The 17,675-nt window shown below is 45.7% G+C and overlaps 1 protein-coding gene across 1 annotated transcript in view; it reads right to left on the bottom strand.

Annotated features, from left to right (window-relative positions):
• The window catches only part of LOC149278399 (adenylate kinase isoenzyme 5-like), a 52,684-nt gene that overhangs the window by 12,135 nt on the left and 22,874 nt on the right, over positions 1-17,675 (bottom strand). The window contains exon 7 of the mRNA XM_089502014.1: positions 3,273-3,363. Coding sequence (XP_089358140.1) covers positions 3,273-3,363 — 91 coding nt within the window. The remainder of the gene's footprint in view (positions 1-3,272; positions 3,364-17,675) is intronic.

Here is a 17,675-nt window from a genome sequence, read left to right on the forward strand (position 1 = left end):
TAAAAATCTGTTTCTGGTTTCTACAGCAACGGCCAATAAACAGCTGCTTTTGTATCGCTTGACAACGGTTTGATGATACGAGCGATGATCTGTCTAAGACTGCATTTAGAAAGTGCTTAATTCAGCAGCGTAGGTGGAACAGCAGCTTTAAAGCCCCGTGCAGCCCACGCTGTGCAGCAGCTTTTGATGATTAATGATGTATTTGTTGGCTGTTTTTCCATAAATGTAACCCAACAAAGCGCTATACAACGAATCCGCTAAATGAAAACGGAGCTCAGATTTCTGTGATGTTCATTAAACTGAAGCTCTTCTACCAAATAAAAAACTCCTCCTGATTGGCCGACGAAGAGAACAGAAATCATTCTTACTCAATCAATATTAATCATTTTATCACTACATGAATCAGCTCTTTATTAATCATTCATAAAAAGACCAACATTAGTGTCAATTGGATCGGCTAGTACCACCTCTGCTGGTAGCAGATTCCATATTTTCACTGCTTTCACTAAAAACACCCTTTCCTCCAATCTCTTTGATGGTTGACCCCGTGTCTGATATCTGCAGAGGAGAAATGTTACAAGAAGAAGCCAGAATCTAACACTAGAGGGTCAGAGTCCTAGAAGGAATGGAAGAAAGTTTTACTTTACTAAGAGGGTGGTAGATAAGCGGAACAGCCTCCCAGCAGAGGTGGTAGAGGGTAATACAGTGAGGGTAATAAACATGCATGGGATAGACATACGGCTCCTGAATCTAAGACGAGACCAACGACTGATTAAGGTTTGAGTCTTTACAGCAGGAGAAACGGGCGACTAGACGGGGGCCGGCGGGGGGCCGATCTGCCAGCAGGTTCAGGAAAATTAGGAGTCAAAGGATCTGTCCAGAGGGACGTCTCGTCCGGAGCCATGAGGACTCTATAAGCACCGGCTGCCGTAACGGGAGCTCAGCGGTCTCCCCGCGGCCGGGCATCTCGTACGTTACTTTATTTATTATCGGCGGGGATTGCATTATTTTTTGATATTTTAGGGAATTGCTGGATAATAAACGCAGCGATGATTTCTCTTCCCGCAATCTCCTGATTATTAGAACGTTAGCGGTTGTTGCGCGGATCGGGCTCTCGGACGCCGCGGCTCATTAACATTTATCAGACTCCCTTCAACTTGCCAAAAATGTATGTTTTGGCTAACGAGGGAAAAAAGTGATTTCCCTTCTTGGGTTTTTCCTTAGTAACAAGAAATACGCAGAAATATGCGGAGACGCTCGGTTAACCCTTTCAGTGGGGCTGTGCAGACCGGCATTCAAATGGTTAAAAGAAGGGTCTCCATGGCAAGACATGCCCCCTCTATCTGCATTCAAACCCCCTCTTTATGCTCATACCCCTTCTCTTTGTCATTTTACCCTCCATGGGTTTTATGCCCCTTATTCTTACCCCCTCCCTCTGCATCATACCCCCCCATCTCTCTGTTAATACCCCTACCTCCCACTCTATGTTATGATTGGATGGAGACTGTTACGCCATCAGTATTATTTATTGCCCCTCGTGTTATTGCTTTGTGCCCCGGGAGGCAGTTTGTGTTCAGTCCTTTCAATCAGACGGTATTTACTATGAAGGCAGCGAGCGGAGACTCGGAATCAGTCACTGACGGCGTCTGTAGCTCACGGCATCCATCCGCCACCCCAACGAAGAGCGACTAATTAATACCCCAGGTCGCCCCGGGGGGGGGGGGGCGGGCGTTGTGACCCCTCGGTTTATTATACTACCCCATAATGTGCAATTATTCGGGGCTGTCAGTCTCTCGCTCTATCATTCAGCTAAAAGCAGAGAAGAGAAGTCATATCGGCGATGAGTAACTGGATTAGTCTCCTTGCTAGTGGGAGTATAATACAAGGTGAAGAAGAGACCACTGAGGTCTTGATAGCTTATGCAACATTTATTTGACGAAACTGCCACGGTCACACGACGTGAGACGGACCTTTCTCAGATATACGCTGATATAATACACCTGAGCCATACAAATAATCATTACACTGCATTCATAAGTACGAGTACAGAGATTTATCCATGTGCTTTAGGACTGATGTACCCCTTTCTTTTTGTAAACTTAACCCCCTGATTGCCAGACAGCGTATCGCTCATCTCACCGTAAGGAGAAAGAAAATGACATTTCTGCAGTTTGCTTTTTAGTAAAACATTCGCTTTTAGCTATTATAAGGTTTTTATTGGCGATGTACCGCTTGCTGTCGGTATACACAGGGAAGCCGCGACTTTGTCACGCGGTGATACTTAGTATCTGAATTAATAGACAATGATGAGGAATCCTTCAGACTGAGAGTGGATGAGGAGCAGCTGAGCCGGCGGCCAACTTCAATCTAAAAAGCTGACACTCTATCTGTAATGAGAGCTCCCTGGGAATGGTCCCTGCCCCCATTCCCCGCAGTCCGCCATTTCCATCCGTGGGTTAATTAATGACCTCCCCATTTATATACGCTGTAGATGCGGCCATCAGAAGAACTATTTCTATATTATCGTCCCGGACAACCTACGGGATGTATAGAATTTGCTCATGAGAAAGGCACTAAAGGGTTAATCAAGAATTTATGGTATATTCAACTATCCTGGAATGTTTCTGCATTGAGGTTGTTGCCCCTGGCAACGGTGCTTAAAGACTACCGGAGCCAAGCGCCAAACCGGCAGCGCGCATACCGACTCTCCGTCTCAAAGTTTGAAGGATGCCAGCAGTTTAGTGATTAGTGCCCCAGCATGGCTCCAGGGTCCATAAAGGGGGTCCGGGTTCTACCGCTTCCCGCCTGGACAGGTTAATGTATTCTATATTTTGTTGCTCGTTATTTTTAGTCGCAGCAGCGGAAGATCCCCATTGGTGGAAGTTCTGTTACCAGAAGAGGCGCCCAAACTGGGCTCGTGGCCCCCGCTGGACTGGGACTCGGGTTGGCGGGTTGTTGGTTAATGTTTGTCTTAATGCCCTCATATTGGCGTCTGAAATATTCACAGATTATAATTTAAGTTATAAGTAAATGTTATTTTGAAAGCAGTGTTATTGTACAGCGTTATTTTGAGGATATTTAGAGTTTTTTGGATAACGCGTCCCCTACGTAGAGTTTTTCTTAAATGTAAAACTGTAAATTAACTCATTAAACTCCTATAAGATTGTGGGAGTTTAGAAGCCATTTGTGGATTTCGTGGGGCCGTTAATGTCATTTCTAAGTAATTCGGGCTGTAGGCGCGCATGCGCAGACCCGGCGGCCGAGTCACGTACCTGCGATGGGCTCCTTGGCAGGGAAGATCTTACTGTCAACCGCGACGCTGATGTCATAAAACACTTCCTCCTCGTCCCTGTCAGCGTCAAACTGTAAGACACGGAGAGACAGGGTCAGCGGCAGAAACAAAATACCCTCCAGTTACACAACAACCCCACTCCCCCCCGTCTACCACCAGCCTCACAAACACTCCCTCCGACACCGAACAATTGCACAACATTTCCACGATGAGATGACTGTAAAGGAGACAATAAAAAAATCAGAGCGTTCCCTAACAGCAACCGATAAATCCCAACAAGATCATAGGAGACGTTTAATCTCAAAACACAGAACCCCCCGCAGATCGGCCCCATCCGGCCCCCGTCTAGTTGCCCGTTTCTCCCGCTGTAAATACTTTAATCAGTCATTATTATCCGGCGGCTGCATATTATTATTATTTATTGTTTTTTATAGGGCCATCAAATTCCGTAGCGCTGTACAATGGGATTTGTATTCTTGAGTTCTCGCTCTGTTATCTGAGCCCCAATCTATTAAACAACTCCCCGACTCCTTATCATACGGCCTGTGGGGAACAATAGAACGGCTCAGCCACCCAGTCGGACTCATGAGAGTCTATGGAGGAGCGGACTTCATTAGCATCGCCATAAAGCATCAGCTCAGTGCGGTGTTTGAGCCGCACCAACGGACACCACTGTATACAATGGGTTATATTACTGTATACAGTGCTGGGGGGTTATATTACTGTATACAGCGCTGGGGGGGGGTTATTACTGAATACAGCGCTGGGGGGGTTATTACTGAATACAGCGTAGGGGGTTCTGCTGAAGAAGAAGAGCGTGTTTTTTCCATGGAACATCCCCTTTAACGTTGAGTTATATCTTGTAAATTAACCCGTTCAGTACTCAGGTATCTTATATTCTGCGGATGCATAGAATCCGTTACACATTCTGTAAATTTGTAAATTCTTCTAATGAATCTTTTGGAAGGAAATAATTTAATAAAACAAAAGTACAAAAGAAATAAAAAAACATCTAAAAAGCAGTGAACAGATTTTACGCCCAGTTGATTAATGTTGCAAATTCAGGTCTCTTCGAAGTCATTTTCAGTTGATGGCTTACGGGACGACCTCACGCGTTAAAAAGCTCCCGTGTTCCTTCTGCATGGATCGCTCCGCCAGAACACGGAGCGAAACGCGACGTATAGAGAATGACTCGACGGCCCCGACGCATTCAAACTCCGAGCCGCGGGATGGGATTCTGATTTTAGTTTCTTTGCATTCATTCCAAGTTGAAACAAAGTTACCGTACAAATGAAACATAATTTATTATAACATACGTTTTTTAACCCTTATGTGTCGTGGGGCGCTAGGATTTTGGGGGCCATAAGCCCAGACATTAATGAGGGCCCCATGTTTAACACGGGCGATAAAGGAATAATTTACCAAATACCATAAAGTAGAACAGAAGACAGAAATATTACTCTTAAGGAATCTTTATTACGTTTCTGTTAGAATCTCCCAATCAAACTGAAAGGGGACAGAAAATAAATGTGGTAAAACCTGCAAAATAAAGAAAGAAAGAAATCAAATAAAAAACAAATACCATTCATTCCACCCAAAACACCAACCAGGATATTATGTTATTTATTTATTATTCTAATTTATTTAAAGATTGATAGAATTTCAATTCAAGGCCGTACGTTAGATATAAATCATTTTCTCAGACTATGTTACAAAAACAAGCAATTATCAGATGTTTAATAAGTGCCGCTCCGGCCCTTTAATTCCCGAATATAAATATATCTCATTTACCGGACGTCTTTCCGCTGGATTTTTCCGCGGTGGAAACGTCCGGGCCGTCGTTACATTCCCTGCCTATAGCTGCTGGTAATTGATTAGTAACAATCTCTGGGTGGCGGATGCCGCGCCGTACGGGAATATTAAAGTGATAATGAGGGTGAAACGCTGGTCTCAGCGTCAGGGAGATGAAATTAGACAAATAAATAAGGCGAGAAAATCAGGAAACTGAGTTCAGACTCTTCACAAACCGGTTCTATAACAGCGCTACGGCATCTGCTGGCGACATATTTTTAAATGTAATGTAATAACCCCCCAGCGCTGTATACAGTAATATAACCCCCCCAGCGCTGTATACAGTAATATAACCCCCAGCGCTGTATACAGTAATATAACCCCCAGCACTGTATACAGTAATATAACCCCCCAGCGCTGTATACAGTAATATAACCCCCAGCACTGTATACAGTAATATAACCCCCCAGCGCTGTATACAGTAATATAACCCCCAGCGCTGTATACAGTAATATAACCCCCCAGCACTGTATACAGTAATATAACCCCCCAGCGCTGTATACAGTAATATAACCCCCAGCGCTGTATACAGTAATATAACCCCCAGCGCTGTATACAGTAATATAACCCCCAGCACTGTATACAGTAATATAACCCCCCAGCGCTGTATACAGTAATATAACCCCCAGCGCTGTATACACTAATATAACCCCCAGCGCTGTATACAGTAATATAACCCCCAGCGCTGTATACAGTAATATAACCCCCAGCGCTGTATACAGTAATATAACCCCCCAGCGCTGTATACAGTAATATATCCCCCCCAGCGCTGCATACAGTAATATAACCCCCCAGCGCTGTATACAGTAATATAACCCCCCAGCGCTGTATACAGTAATATAACCCCCCAGCGCTGTATACAGTAATATAACCCCCAGCGCTGTATACAGTAATATAACCCCCAGCGCTGTATACAGTAATATAACCCCCCAGCGCTGTATACAGTAATATAACCCCCAGCACTGTATACAGTAATATAACCCCCCAGCGCTGTATACAGTAATATAACCCCCAGCGCTGTATACAGTAATATAACCCCCCAGCACTGTATACAGTAATATAACCCCCCAGCGCTGTATACAGTAATATAACCCCCAGCGCTGTATACAGTAATATAACCCCCAGCGCTGTATACAGTAATATAACCCCCAGCACTGTATACAGTAATATAACCCCCCAGCGCTGTATACAGTAATATAACCCCCAGCGCTGTATACAGTAATATAACCCCCAGCGCTGTATACAGTAATATAACCCCCAGCGCTGTATACAGTAATATAACCCCCAGCGCTGTATACAGTAATATAACCCCCCAGCGCTGTATACAGTAATATATCCCCCCCAGCGCTGCATACAGTAATATAACCCCCAGCGCTGTATACAGTAATATAACCCCCCAGCGCTGTATACAGTAATATAACCCCCAGCGCTGTATACAGTAATATAACCCCCCAGCGCTGTATACAGTAATATATCCCCCCCAGCGCTGCATACAGTAATATAACCCCCAGTGCTGTATACAGTAATATAACCCCCCAGCGCTGTATACAGTAATATAACCCCCCAGCGCTGTATACAGTAATATAACCCCCAGCACTGTATACAGTAATATAACCCCCCGCGCTGTATACAGTAATAGAATACCCCAGCATGAAGCTCTGCCAATGGAGAAAGTGAATGACCCTGAGACTGAGGTAAATACCCAGAGAATTTGCCCATTTACCCCAGCATAATGATGTCATGAAGAATAAGTCAATAAATGTCATATTGTTATGGGGAGTCAGTTTGCGGAGTTTGCAGTTTGTCTGCTCCGTATTATTTTGTGTTGATTTATTATTTTTTATTGTAACTATTTTTCTATTGTTTAAATATTTTTAGCCGGTTTCGTTCTTAGTTACGAGTGAAGAAAATCGCAGCTCACCCGCCGAGGATCTGTGACCCAAATCCATATTCAGGACGTTGTTCTATTTTCGCTTCGGCGCCCTGTTTCCTGACGATGCTAAAATCCATCATCTTCTAATAAATTCCCCAAAGTCCAACCCGTCTAATTAGCATTAAAGCCAGTGAATGCCCGAGGGGCGTGTGTAGAGTGTCCGCGTGTACGTTTCAGACGGGACACACGTTTGTTACATTTCATCCCCACATAAAAGGACCTTCTCTGAGATAATTCTACAGCGTCTAATGTTTACCGCCATAAATCTATTTCTTATATATATTCTTATTTTTCCCCACTTAGTTATTAAAAACTTTTGTTACCCCCCTGTTGGTGCTGAATGCGGGAGCTGCCATCTTGTTGCCCCGTCATAGGGTATAAATTACCCGTCGCCCTGAGGTATCTGTGATAATAGCGTTACGGAGGGACCTGCGCGGCTGGAAACAATCTCTAGTGCTAGAGGCTCATGCGCCGTCCGCTAAAACAACGCGGGGAGAGAACAGGAAGCGGCTTCCAACTTCCTGCTGGGCTGACGGGAGGGAGAGAACAGGAAGCGGCTTCCAACTTCCTGCTCGGGCTGACAGGAGGGAGAGAACAGAAAGCGGCTTCCAACTTCCTGCTCGGGCTGACAGGAGGGAGAGAACAGGAAGTGGCTTACAACTTCCTGTTCGGGCTGACGGAGGGAGAGAACAGGAAGCGGCTTACACTTTCCTGCTTGGAGGGAGGATTCCGATGCCGCCTGCACCGAGGGATCATGGGAAATTATGGATTATTTACATAAAAAGCCCGCCCCGTCGATGCCGTTGGCACAGAAGGCCATTAGATCAGAGGACGATGTAAGTAAGATACTTCGGTAGAAGGAAGTTTCGAGAACCTTAATATTTTCTGAAACAAAAATAATATAAACACACAATTTTTTCTTTAACGGAACCCAAAAAATAAAAAAGGAGCGCGGCCCCCGATCGGCGTCTCATCGTCGTGGAATAGATCCCGCCGGTGAGGAGCTATTTTCAGATGATAGCGAGGTTGTGGACAGCGCGGGGTCGCTCGGCGGGTAATGTAATCTCGTCTCCCCCGTGTCCAGTTTCTCGGGGTCGTAACATCCGCGATCTCGAAACGTTTCGCTTCTACAGACGCCGTCATCGGGGGCCAAAACTCGTTTATCTCCCATAACGCTTTAACGGCGAACCTGGGTATCGTTTTCCAAGGGCTCCCTTGCAGCAGTTGCCATGGCGATAACTTGAATTTATATAATAATTGCTGGGATTCCAACAAGAATTTACTTTGCTAACGACCCCAAGGGCCAGTAAAGCGGGAGGAGGGGGGCAGATGATCGAGTTTATTGGACGGAGGTTACGGAGGGGATTAGGAAATGTAACGACGCGATGATTCATGCGATGACTGTGGAATTATTTGTAATGTTTTTTGCATTAGACGCGGCATTAAAAACATTTTATGTGGATACATTTCACCCTGAGTAGTTATTAAATCTCGTTTCACCCTTTCCACACCAGCTTCCCCAACAGAATATATAAATGTTTATATCCATACATTATTTCTAGTCCTCCTTGGCCAATCAGCATCAGCAACTTGATAATAGGGCAGAGAGAACTTAATGGGGAGGAATAATTATGCGGATCACAGTACTACTCCCATGATATACACAGAATGTGGGTTTTTATTTTCATTCACAATATACCGTAATTAGAATATAATTAGAATATATACATTATTTTAGTTGGTAAATATTATTTTTGTATTATTTATTGTATGGATAGAATAAAGGAAGGTGACGGATACATTTTTTAAATTAGATGGGGAAAAGAGCAAATATATTTTATTATTAATAATCCATATTCCCTGAACTCGTACCAAGCGTGTGATCTTATTAAGATGTCAGGTAGGAAGACGCGATGGATTCTCTGGCGTTCGGGAATAAAGGGCACAGAGAATTATGGACTCCCGACGTCTACAAAACTTTAAAAACCTTTTTATACTAAACCCTGATTTTTAAAAATAACACAAAATCCAAACTCCCTTCCGCCTCCCACCGAGTCGATTTCTTTATAAATGGCGGCTGTGAGATCTCCGGGTTCTGTATAGAAATATATTCATTTATTTGTCACTCAGAAGTCTTGCGGGTCTCATGAAATCTGCTACGTTTGGGACGATCAGAGTTTTATTTTAAGGGACCCTCCGATGGCCGAGGCAGCCCCTCAACAAATAACGCATAATAAAGGACTCTGATAAAGCGCACGTGACGGCTGAGAGTCATTATTCACACAATTTTCAGACATTTTTTAATCCTGTAATGATTTTTGCGGACCTTATCTCTACATAGTAACTTAGTAATTAAGGCTGAAAAAAAAGACTTAGGTCCATCAAGTCCAACCCTTCCACCGATCCTTCCTGATTTTAATTAAAAAAAAAATAAGAAGAATTAGGCAAATTTACGGATTTTGCCACATAGGGGAAAAAATTCCTTTGCGATTCCAAAAGACGATCAGATTTTTCCTCGGATTGGGAAGCTATGTATGATTTTTTTTCCCAGTGACACTGTCCCTTTAAGTAAAGATTGCCTCCCCCCAGCCAAAGTGCAGTCACTGCAAGCCGGCACTAAAAGTGAATTTTTTAGCCCATTTCTGCAGGTAGATCAGAAACTCCATTTATTGCGGCTGGAATTCTAGTTTGGTTACGATTGTAACGCGGCCCCCCGCCGCGGCTTATATTCTGGAAGAATTGGATTCCCAAACATCAAAGACCTGAGGTTTAAAACATCTTCTCTGACTGATGGGATATAAGTGCGGGATTGTAAGGGGCCTTTTTTTCTCTTTTTTCAGCTCTTTTAACACTTTCTATGTTCTTAAGCTCCAAAACTGAGCAGAAAACCGAAGTCCTGACTCACTCTCTGATTCTTGGCTCACGCTGGGAATATTTATCCAGAAACTAAGTGGCTCTTAATCACTCTGCGTTTAGTGATTGAATAGAATTAACATTTCACCCAAAACGAGAGAAAACGGGCTGATTCTTACATTTCATTCTCCCGACGCACTGCGGCCCATTCCACGGCTGCCAAAAAACCCTTCATGTAGAATTTTTAATACGAGCTGCCAAGGACGTGGACGGACGGACGGACGGACGGCTGGCGATGGGTCTGACGGCGGTAAAACCACAATCAGCCTGAGCCGTCAGCAAAGACGTCTGTCCTCCTGCCTGTAACACGTCGGCGGCCATGTTTACACCTGTATACATCCCCAGCGAGCGGGTCCCAATGCAACCAAAATGGACTATAACCTTTCTGAGCATTTTATCCAGAAAATCTATCTGTATAGACAATACCTCCCACGTGTCTCTGTTTAGTTTGGCCAGTCTCTCTCCCAAGTCCCTGTGTCCTTCTTTCCTCCCTTGATTCCCCTCTCCCCTCCCAATACCCCTCTTTCCTCCCTTGAAGCGCCTCTTTCCTCACCTCATGCAACTTGGTCCTCCTCTGTGTCCCTCTCTCCTCCTCTGATGCCCCTCTCTCCCCCTCGATACCCCTCTCTCCCCCGCTTTCCTCCCTTGATGCCCCTCTCTCCTTCCCTGTTACCCCTCTTTCCTTCCTTGAAGCCCCTGTCTCCTCCCTGATGCCCCTCTCTCCTCCCCTGATGCCCCCTCTCCCCCCCCTGATGCCCCTCTTTTCTAGGAGGTCAGAATGTTTGCTGGGTATGAGGGGATCGCAGGGTTCTACAGCCCTAAAAGCCCCGATAATGTGTATAGAAACAGCAGGGAACGGCTTTATAAATTAAACGGGTAAATAAACCCCATTCTTCTTCTTCTAAATGCCCCTCAGTTACACCAATTGCTGTTAAAGAAGCTTTTCCGTATCATTTGCTGGCATGAGATAGAATTTGCGTATAACTTACATAACACAGTGACATAAAAGACAGATTTAAACCTGCAATGAAAGCTTTTTTTAGATTTCTAACAGATAACGTAAATATCTCCCGACTCCCTGCCTGATTCCGAAAACACAAAAAGATGGATAATTCGGCTGCCGTGACAGCCGTCGGCTCCGGACATGCGCAGCCCCTTCGCAGCGCGGTCAGCATTCCCAGCAAATTTAGCAAATGTTTCCACTGAATTTAATAAGTTAATGAAATGTTTCATATCGGCAAAAAAAAAAATGCTGTTGGACTTAATACTTTTTAGTTACAAAGAAACAATTACAAAAAACCCGACACTTTCGAGCAGCTTTTTCTCTTTGATGGGATAAATATTTGGACATAATTTCGAGGTACAATATAAAAAAAATGCCCCTCTTTGGTCATTTGGAATGTTGAGATCATTTGTTTATTTATTATTATTGTTTATTATTAAATTATGTAATATTTTTAATGTTTTTTTAATAACGAATCCAATTAAAATCTGGAGATGTTTCTTAATAAGCATCATTTCTTTCCAAGTCATTTAAAATTCTTCTGAAGTCATCGCCTTAAGGGCTGCGTTTTGGGATCGTTGGTCAAAAAGGAAAAATATTTCAGAAAGAATACCTTTTTCACCTTATTTTTATATTTTAGTTATAATATATAACGAAGAGACATGAAGTCTTCTAATGGATCAATGAGGGGTGAACTACGACTCCCAGCAGGCTCATGCAGTCACAGGACCCCCACTGCCCCGGTTAACGTTAGTCGGGTTACTGGTAGTCGGGTTAACGTTAGTCGGGTTACTGGTAGTCGGGTTAACGTTAGTCTGGTTACTGGTAGTCGGGTTAACGTTAGTCTGGTTACTGGTAGTCGGGTTACTGGTAGTCGGGTTAACGTTAGTCTGGTTACTGGTAGTCGGGTTAACGTTAGTCTGGTTACTGGTAGTCGGGTTAACGTTAGTCTGGTTACTGGTAGTCGGGTTAACGTTAGTCGGGTTACTGGTAGTCGGGTTACTGGTAGTCGGGTTACTGGTAGTCGGGTTAACGTTAGTAGGGTTACTGGTAGTCGGGTTAACGTTAGTCTGGTTACTGGTAGTCGGGTTAACGTTAGTCTGGTTACTGGTAGTCGGGTTACTGGTAGTCGGGTTAACGTTAGTCGGGCTCCTGTGACTGCGAGGGCTGACGTGGACAGACGGCGGAGAGTGACCGGGTGTGATTGTGGCCCACGGGACTCTTTAGATGAGCGTTAAAAGGTTATGACCCCGGCTGACGGGCAGACGAAATATTGCCAGACTTCATTAACCCCTCGCTGGGCACCAGACAGCAGTGACAGGGCTCTCCTCGGTCGCTCATATTATGAGAATTAGCTTTTAAACTGAAAGTTCAGTTTCAGAGTGATTTTCTGATCCTATTCACTAAGATGTCAACATGAAAGTCTGGATTTAACAAAGTGCGATCCTTCAGGTCTGCCTGAGTTTGTGGTTGTAGATGAAGTTAATGTTAAGATGAAGCAGGCTGGTGGTTGGCGGGCTGATGGTCGGCGGGCTGGTGGTCGGCGGGCTGGTAGTCGGTGGGGAGGCAGTTGGCGAGCTGGTAATCGGCGGGCTGGTGGTCGGTTGGCTGGTGGTCGGTGGGCTGGTAGTCGGCGGGCTGGTAGTCGGTGGGGAGGCAGTCGGCGGGCTGGTAGTCGGCGGGCTGGTGGTCGGTGGGCTGGTGGTCGGCAGGCTGGTGGTCGGTTGGCTGGTAGTCGGCAGGCTGGTTGGCTGGTGGTTGGTGGGCTGGTGGTCAGTTGGCTGGTAGTCGGCGGGCTGGTGGTCGGTGGGCAGCATACAGTGACATTCACCCACACCCCCGATTAAATCAGTCAGTTTGGCTGGCGTCAAACTAGGGATTTTAGACGAAATAATCTGTGATCGCATTGTAAAAGGCATCGGCCGGGAAGCCTCCGCCGTCCCCGGGGTCTGAGCTCTGTCCGCGGTGCTGAAATCACTGCTCGGAGTGCGTCCATCCGTCTGTCCGTCCAACCGAGGGCCGGAGAAATACATCTGCGTCAGTCATCGCGCAGGATTTCTCACAGGCAGGGCCGGCCCAAGGCAAAATGCCGCCTGGGGCGAATTTTAAAATGCCGCCTGTGACAGGGCCAGGCTAGCTGGCTCGTGTGTCATATGAAGTTTAGCCGGGTCACGGAGCACTTTTGTGTCCGGTTCTGTATACCGTGACCCGGTAATATATTATATTGTGTTTATTGTGTAACCGGCCCAGAGACTGATGTGGCTTCAGCCCCAGCCTTCAAAGAGACGATCCTATAATCTGGCTGGGGCTCTTAATCAGCCAGCACAGCCCTGTCTGCCCAGACGGCCCCCACACTACAGGGGGGATAACACAGGTGGGGGAACCCATTGTATTCTGTAATCCCCTCACCTGATACATCCCCTGTATACTGATGGGATTTGTGATGGGATGTGGCTGATGGGATTGGGGGTTGGGTTCGGTACACATTGCATTGAGATTGTATAAAGTTCTGTGTGTTTGTAATAAAGAGAGTTCTTCTTGGTTTGCTACGAATGGTGGTCTGGATGATCCGTGGATAGCTGAGTGCGATCCGTATGAGGGACTGACTGGTGATTCCTCAGCCCTCAAACAGGGGGACCCAGCCTTGGGTACGGTGACCCTGTAACACCGCCCCCCCCCCCATTATCTACCCTTTCTCTCCCTCCGCCCCCCCCCCCTTGTACTTACCTTTCAGCAGTCCTGCGGCGAGTCTCCCTGTTTGGTCTCGGTGCCGGCTTGTAATGCTGAGCGCCGGAAATTAGGTAATCTTCCGGCACTCAGCATTACAAGCCGGCACCAAGACCGAACAGGGAGACTCGCCGCAGAGGAGAGAGAGAGGGGCGCCGAGCGGTACCGACAGCTTGGTAAGCGAAAACCACTCAGCGCCCCTTTCTCTCTCTTTCGCTTTTAAAAAAAAAAAGGGCTTGGGGCGGCAAAGTGCCCCCCTTCAAAAGTGCCGCCTGGAGCGGCTGCCCCACTCGGCTCCATTGTCGGGCCGGCCCTGCTCACAGGTCGGGTTTAGTTATTTCAAAGCAAAAATGTTACTTACATTTTCTGGCTCTATGTGACCAAATTTACAGATTCAATTATTATTAATATTCTTCTTATTATTATTTTAGATAATATTATGAGGATTACTATTATTGCTAATATTGATATTATGAGGATTATTATTAATATTATTATAGATTATATTATGAGGATTATTATTCATATTATTATAGATTATATTATGAGGATTATTATTCATATTATTATAGATTATATTATTGCCATTATTAGTAATCCTTATTGATTTACCGAGCGCCCTCGTATCCCTGCAGAAAGAGTACATAACAAATTGCATCAAATAATAAAACGGATGCATTAGGTGAGGAGGGTCCCGGCTCGAAAGAGCTCACAATATATACTTCAGAAACCCCCCTTATGTATTTACTGCGGGAGCAGCCATCATACCTTCCTGTTCTCAGGATCCACATGATTATTCCTCCCCATTAAGTTATCTCTCCCCTATTGTTAAGTTGCTGATTGTTGCTGTTTTTTGAATGCTACAATTTTCAAAAGCACCTCTCATGGAGGGTCAGAAGATTAGATGGAATGGAGGGAGGTAGATAAGTGGAACAGCCTCCCAGCGGAGGTGGTAGAGGGTAATACAGTGAGGGTATTAAACATGCATGGGATAGACATACGGCTCCGGAATCTAAGACGAGACCAACGACTGATTAAGGTTTGAGTCTTTACAGCAGGAGAAACGGGCGACTAGACGGGGGCCGATTCCCATCGTAATGACTGAATTATACAGATTTATACATCATCAATCTGCACGTATGGATGGTTTCCTGCTCCCGGCCCCCCGGCCCCCGGCACAATCTAATGATAATTTCAAAATAAAGATATGGGAAGGTCCCGCTCTGCGGATGATAAAGAAGCCGCGTCTCGGGGTCACGGAAATCCCTTCATTATAAAGCAGCGGCTGTCACACAAACGCCTCTAATTAAGTTTTCTAATGGATCAATGAGGGGTGAACTACGACTCCCAGCAGGCTTAACTGGCTTAACTCCAACCTCCAGACAAATCCAGACGAGGAGCCGGATTCCTGAATATGCAACAAAAGCCAATAAACTACAGAAAAAAAAACTGATAAAACCATTGTTAGCAGTTGAGTTGATAGTTAATTGGAAACCAAGTACGTATTTGCAGATAAGTTACATCGTACTTAAGGGTGGAAAACGGCCACTAAAGGGTCAGAGGCTGAGATGCAATGGAAGGAAGTTTTACTTTACTGAAAGGGTGGTAGATAAGTGGAGCAGACTCCCAGCAGAGGTGGTAGAGGGTAATACAGTGAGGGTATTAAACACGCATGGGATAGACATCCGGCTCCTGAATCTAAGACGAGACCAACGACTGATTAAGGTTTGAGTCTTTACAGCAGGAGAAACGGGCGACTAGACGGGGGCCGGATGGGGCCGATCTGCCGGCAGGTTCTGGGTTTCTTTCATAGGAAAAGCTACTTGGGGGGGCTCTCGGCAGGTAAATCCTCCCCGTGATGGTTTCTCGCCCGGCGGTTTGATAAGCAGTTTCTAAGAATACCGTTATTAGCCGTTCTGCGCGTTTTATAGCCTCGGGGAAGCAGCTCTGGTCGGTTCTTTCGCTGTCGCGTTGGAAAATAATTAGCTGCCCGGAGATAAAATAAATCCAAAGAAATCCGACAAGCCGGGACCTCGGAAAGAACCCGGAAAGAATGTATCCAATTAGAAAAGCCGAATGTAGACCGGGACGGAATAAGTCACTGCGAAGCTCCGCGGCACATTAACCCTTCCGTCTGCCGGTAAGTAATTATCGCGTTCCGCAGATCCCCGCTCGCGGAGTTATTACCCTCGTAACGATCTCTCGTTAATGAGTGCAGGGTATTTATTAGCGGATGCGCGGGATCAGAGTCCTCTGATTGCTGGCGCGTTTCGCTGCCTCCGGTTAGATTTTAGACTCTTTTACGTCGAGCGCGATGCGGGTTTATAAGAAGATAATTAAACGAGAAGAAATCAGACGTATGAATAAAACATAACAATTCCGGGAATGAGATAAATGAAAAAAGAAATAAAACACGGCAATAAAACACAACGATTTCCCGGATCGGAGAGTTACGGAGGAGAAGCCGAGGGCCGCGGGTGCCGAGAGTATGGCACAAAAAGTTTCATGGGTGTCGGTCCAAGGCTGTGGTTTTCTATAGCGCCATCATATTCCGCAGCGCTGTACAATAAGTGGACAGGACTTAACAAGTGGTATATAACACAACAATTAGACTTACAGAAACAACAGGTGAGGAGGGGCCGGCTCAAAAGAGCTTACAATCTAGAGGGGCAGTTAGAAAAACAGAATCTGCCGGCAGATCGGCCCCATCCGGCCCTCGTCTGGTCGTCCGTTTCTCCTGCTGTAACGACTCAAACCTTAATCAGTCGTTGGTCTCGTTTTAGATTCAGGAGCCGTATGTCTATCCCATGCATGTTTAATCCCCTCACTGTATTACCCTCTACCACCTCTGCTGGGAAGCTGTTCCATTTATCTACCACTTCCTTCCATTCCATCTCAGTCTCTGACTCTCTAGTGTTAGATTCGGTCTCTTGTTGTAACATTATAAATAAACTCATGCCTCTCTATATTGCGACCCCTCAGCCTTTCCTGATCATTTTTATCCCGCAGACCGCTCCCCGTTTTAGTCGCCTCCTCTGATCTCTCTCCAGAATGTCGCTATCCATCTAGAGATGGGGGTCTCCAGAACTGCCCCCAATACTCCAGGTGCCCAGGGATCTGTAAGATTTGACATCGTTGACCCCGAGATATTCACAGAAAACAAGTTTCTCTTTAAACTGTAGAAATAAAATAAACCCTGCGGGCAGCGAGTGTTGGGGGGGGCGCTGCACGCAGATAGCGGGGGAGGAGCGGGAATTATGGAGATGCTTAACCAGCCTTTAAAAGACACCGAGGGCTCCAGCGATCGCTGCCGGGGGGTTAAGTGCTTGCGAGGGAAGCGATTACAAGCTGACGGCGCGGCGTCTGGAGAGGAAAGCTGCAGGAAGCGGCTTCTTCTAATTAACGCGACGCTCGTCTGTAAACGTTCCGCGATGTTCCGGGGGAAGCTATAATTACGCGAGCCCCGTCTGTATTGGAGAATCGCTGGGTTTCACGCCTTCCCTGCGCCCCATTATGCGTCATTTACTTTTACTTAACGCGATGCGCTTTACGAGGCTAATATTATTACAAAGACGCAATTATTTTATCAACAGGGGAGAAAAAAACTGGAAAATCCTTCTTGAAACACAAAAACAGGAAATAAAATTATATATAAACCCAGAAAAAAAATCTGCAGATTGTTACGGCGGGATGCGTCAGGCTAAAGAGAGCAGGGGGGACGCTTTACTGCCGCTGTAAATACACACCGCAGAGCGCAGGTCCCTATCCGGCACTGCAGGTTCCAGATGCTGCAAACACTGCCGTAAAGCAAGGCTGCAGCTTAGTCTACGGGAGCGGGGGCTTCACTCGATGTACGTGAACTTGACACTGTAACAAAAATCATATCATTTATCTAAAATATTGTATTTTTAAGTGATCATTTTACATGTACCCCAAATGTCCATCATTTCAGGTTA

This window comes from Sceloporus occidentalis, unplaced genomic scaffold (assembly GCF_023333645.1).
Source record: "Sceloporus occidentalis isolate IW3139 unplaced genomic scaffold, rSceOcc1.0.p SCAF_190, whole genome shotgun sequence".
NCBI lineage: Eukaryota > Metazoa > Chordata > Lepidosauria > Squamata > Phrynosomatidae > Sceloporus > Sceloporus occidentalis.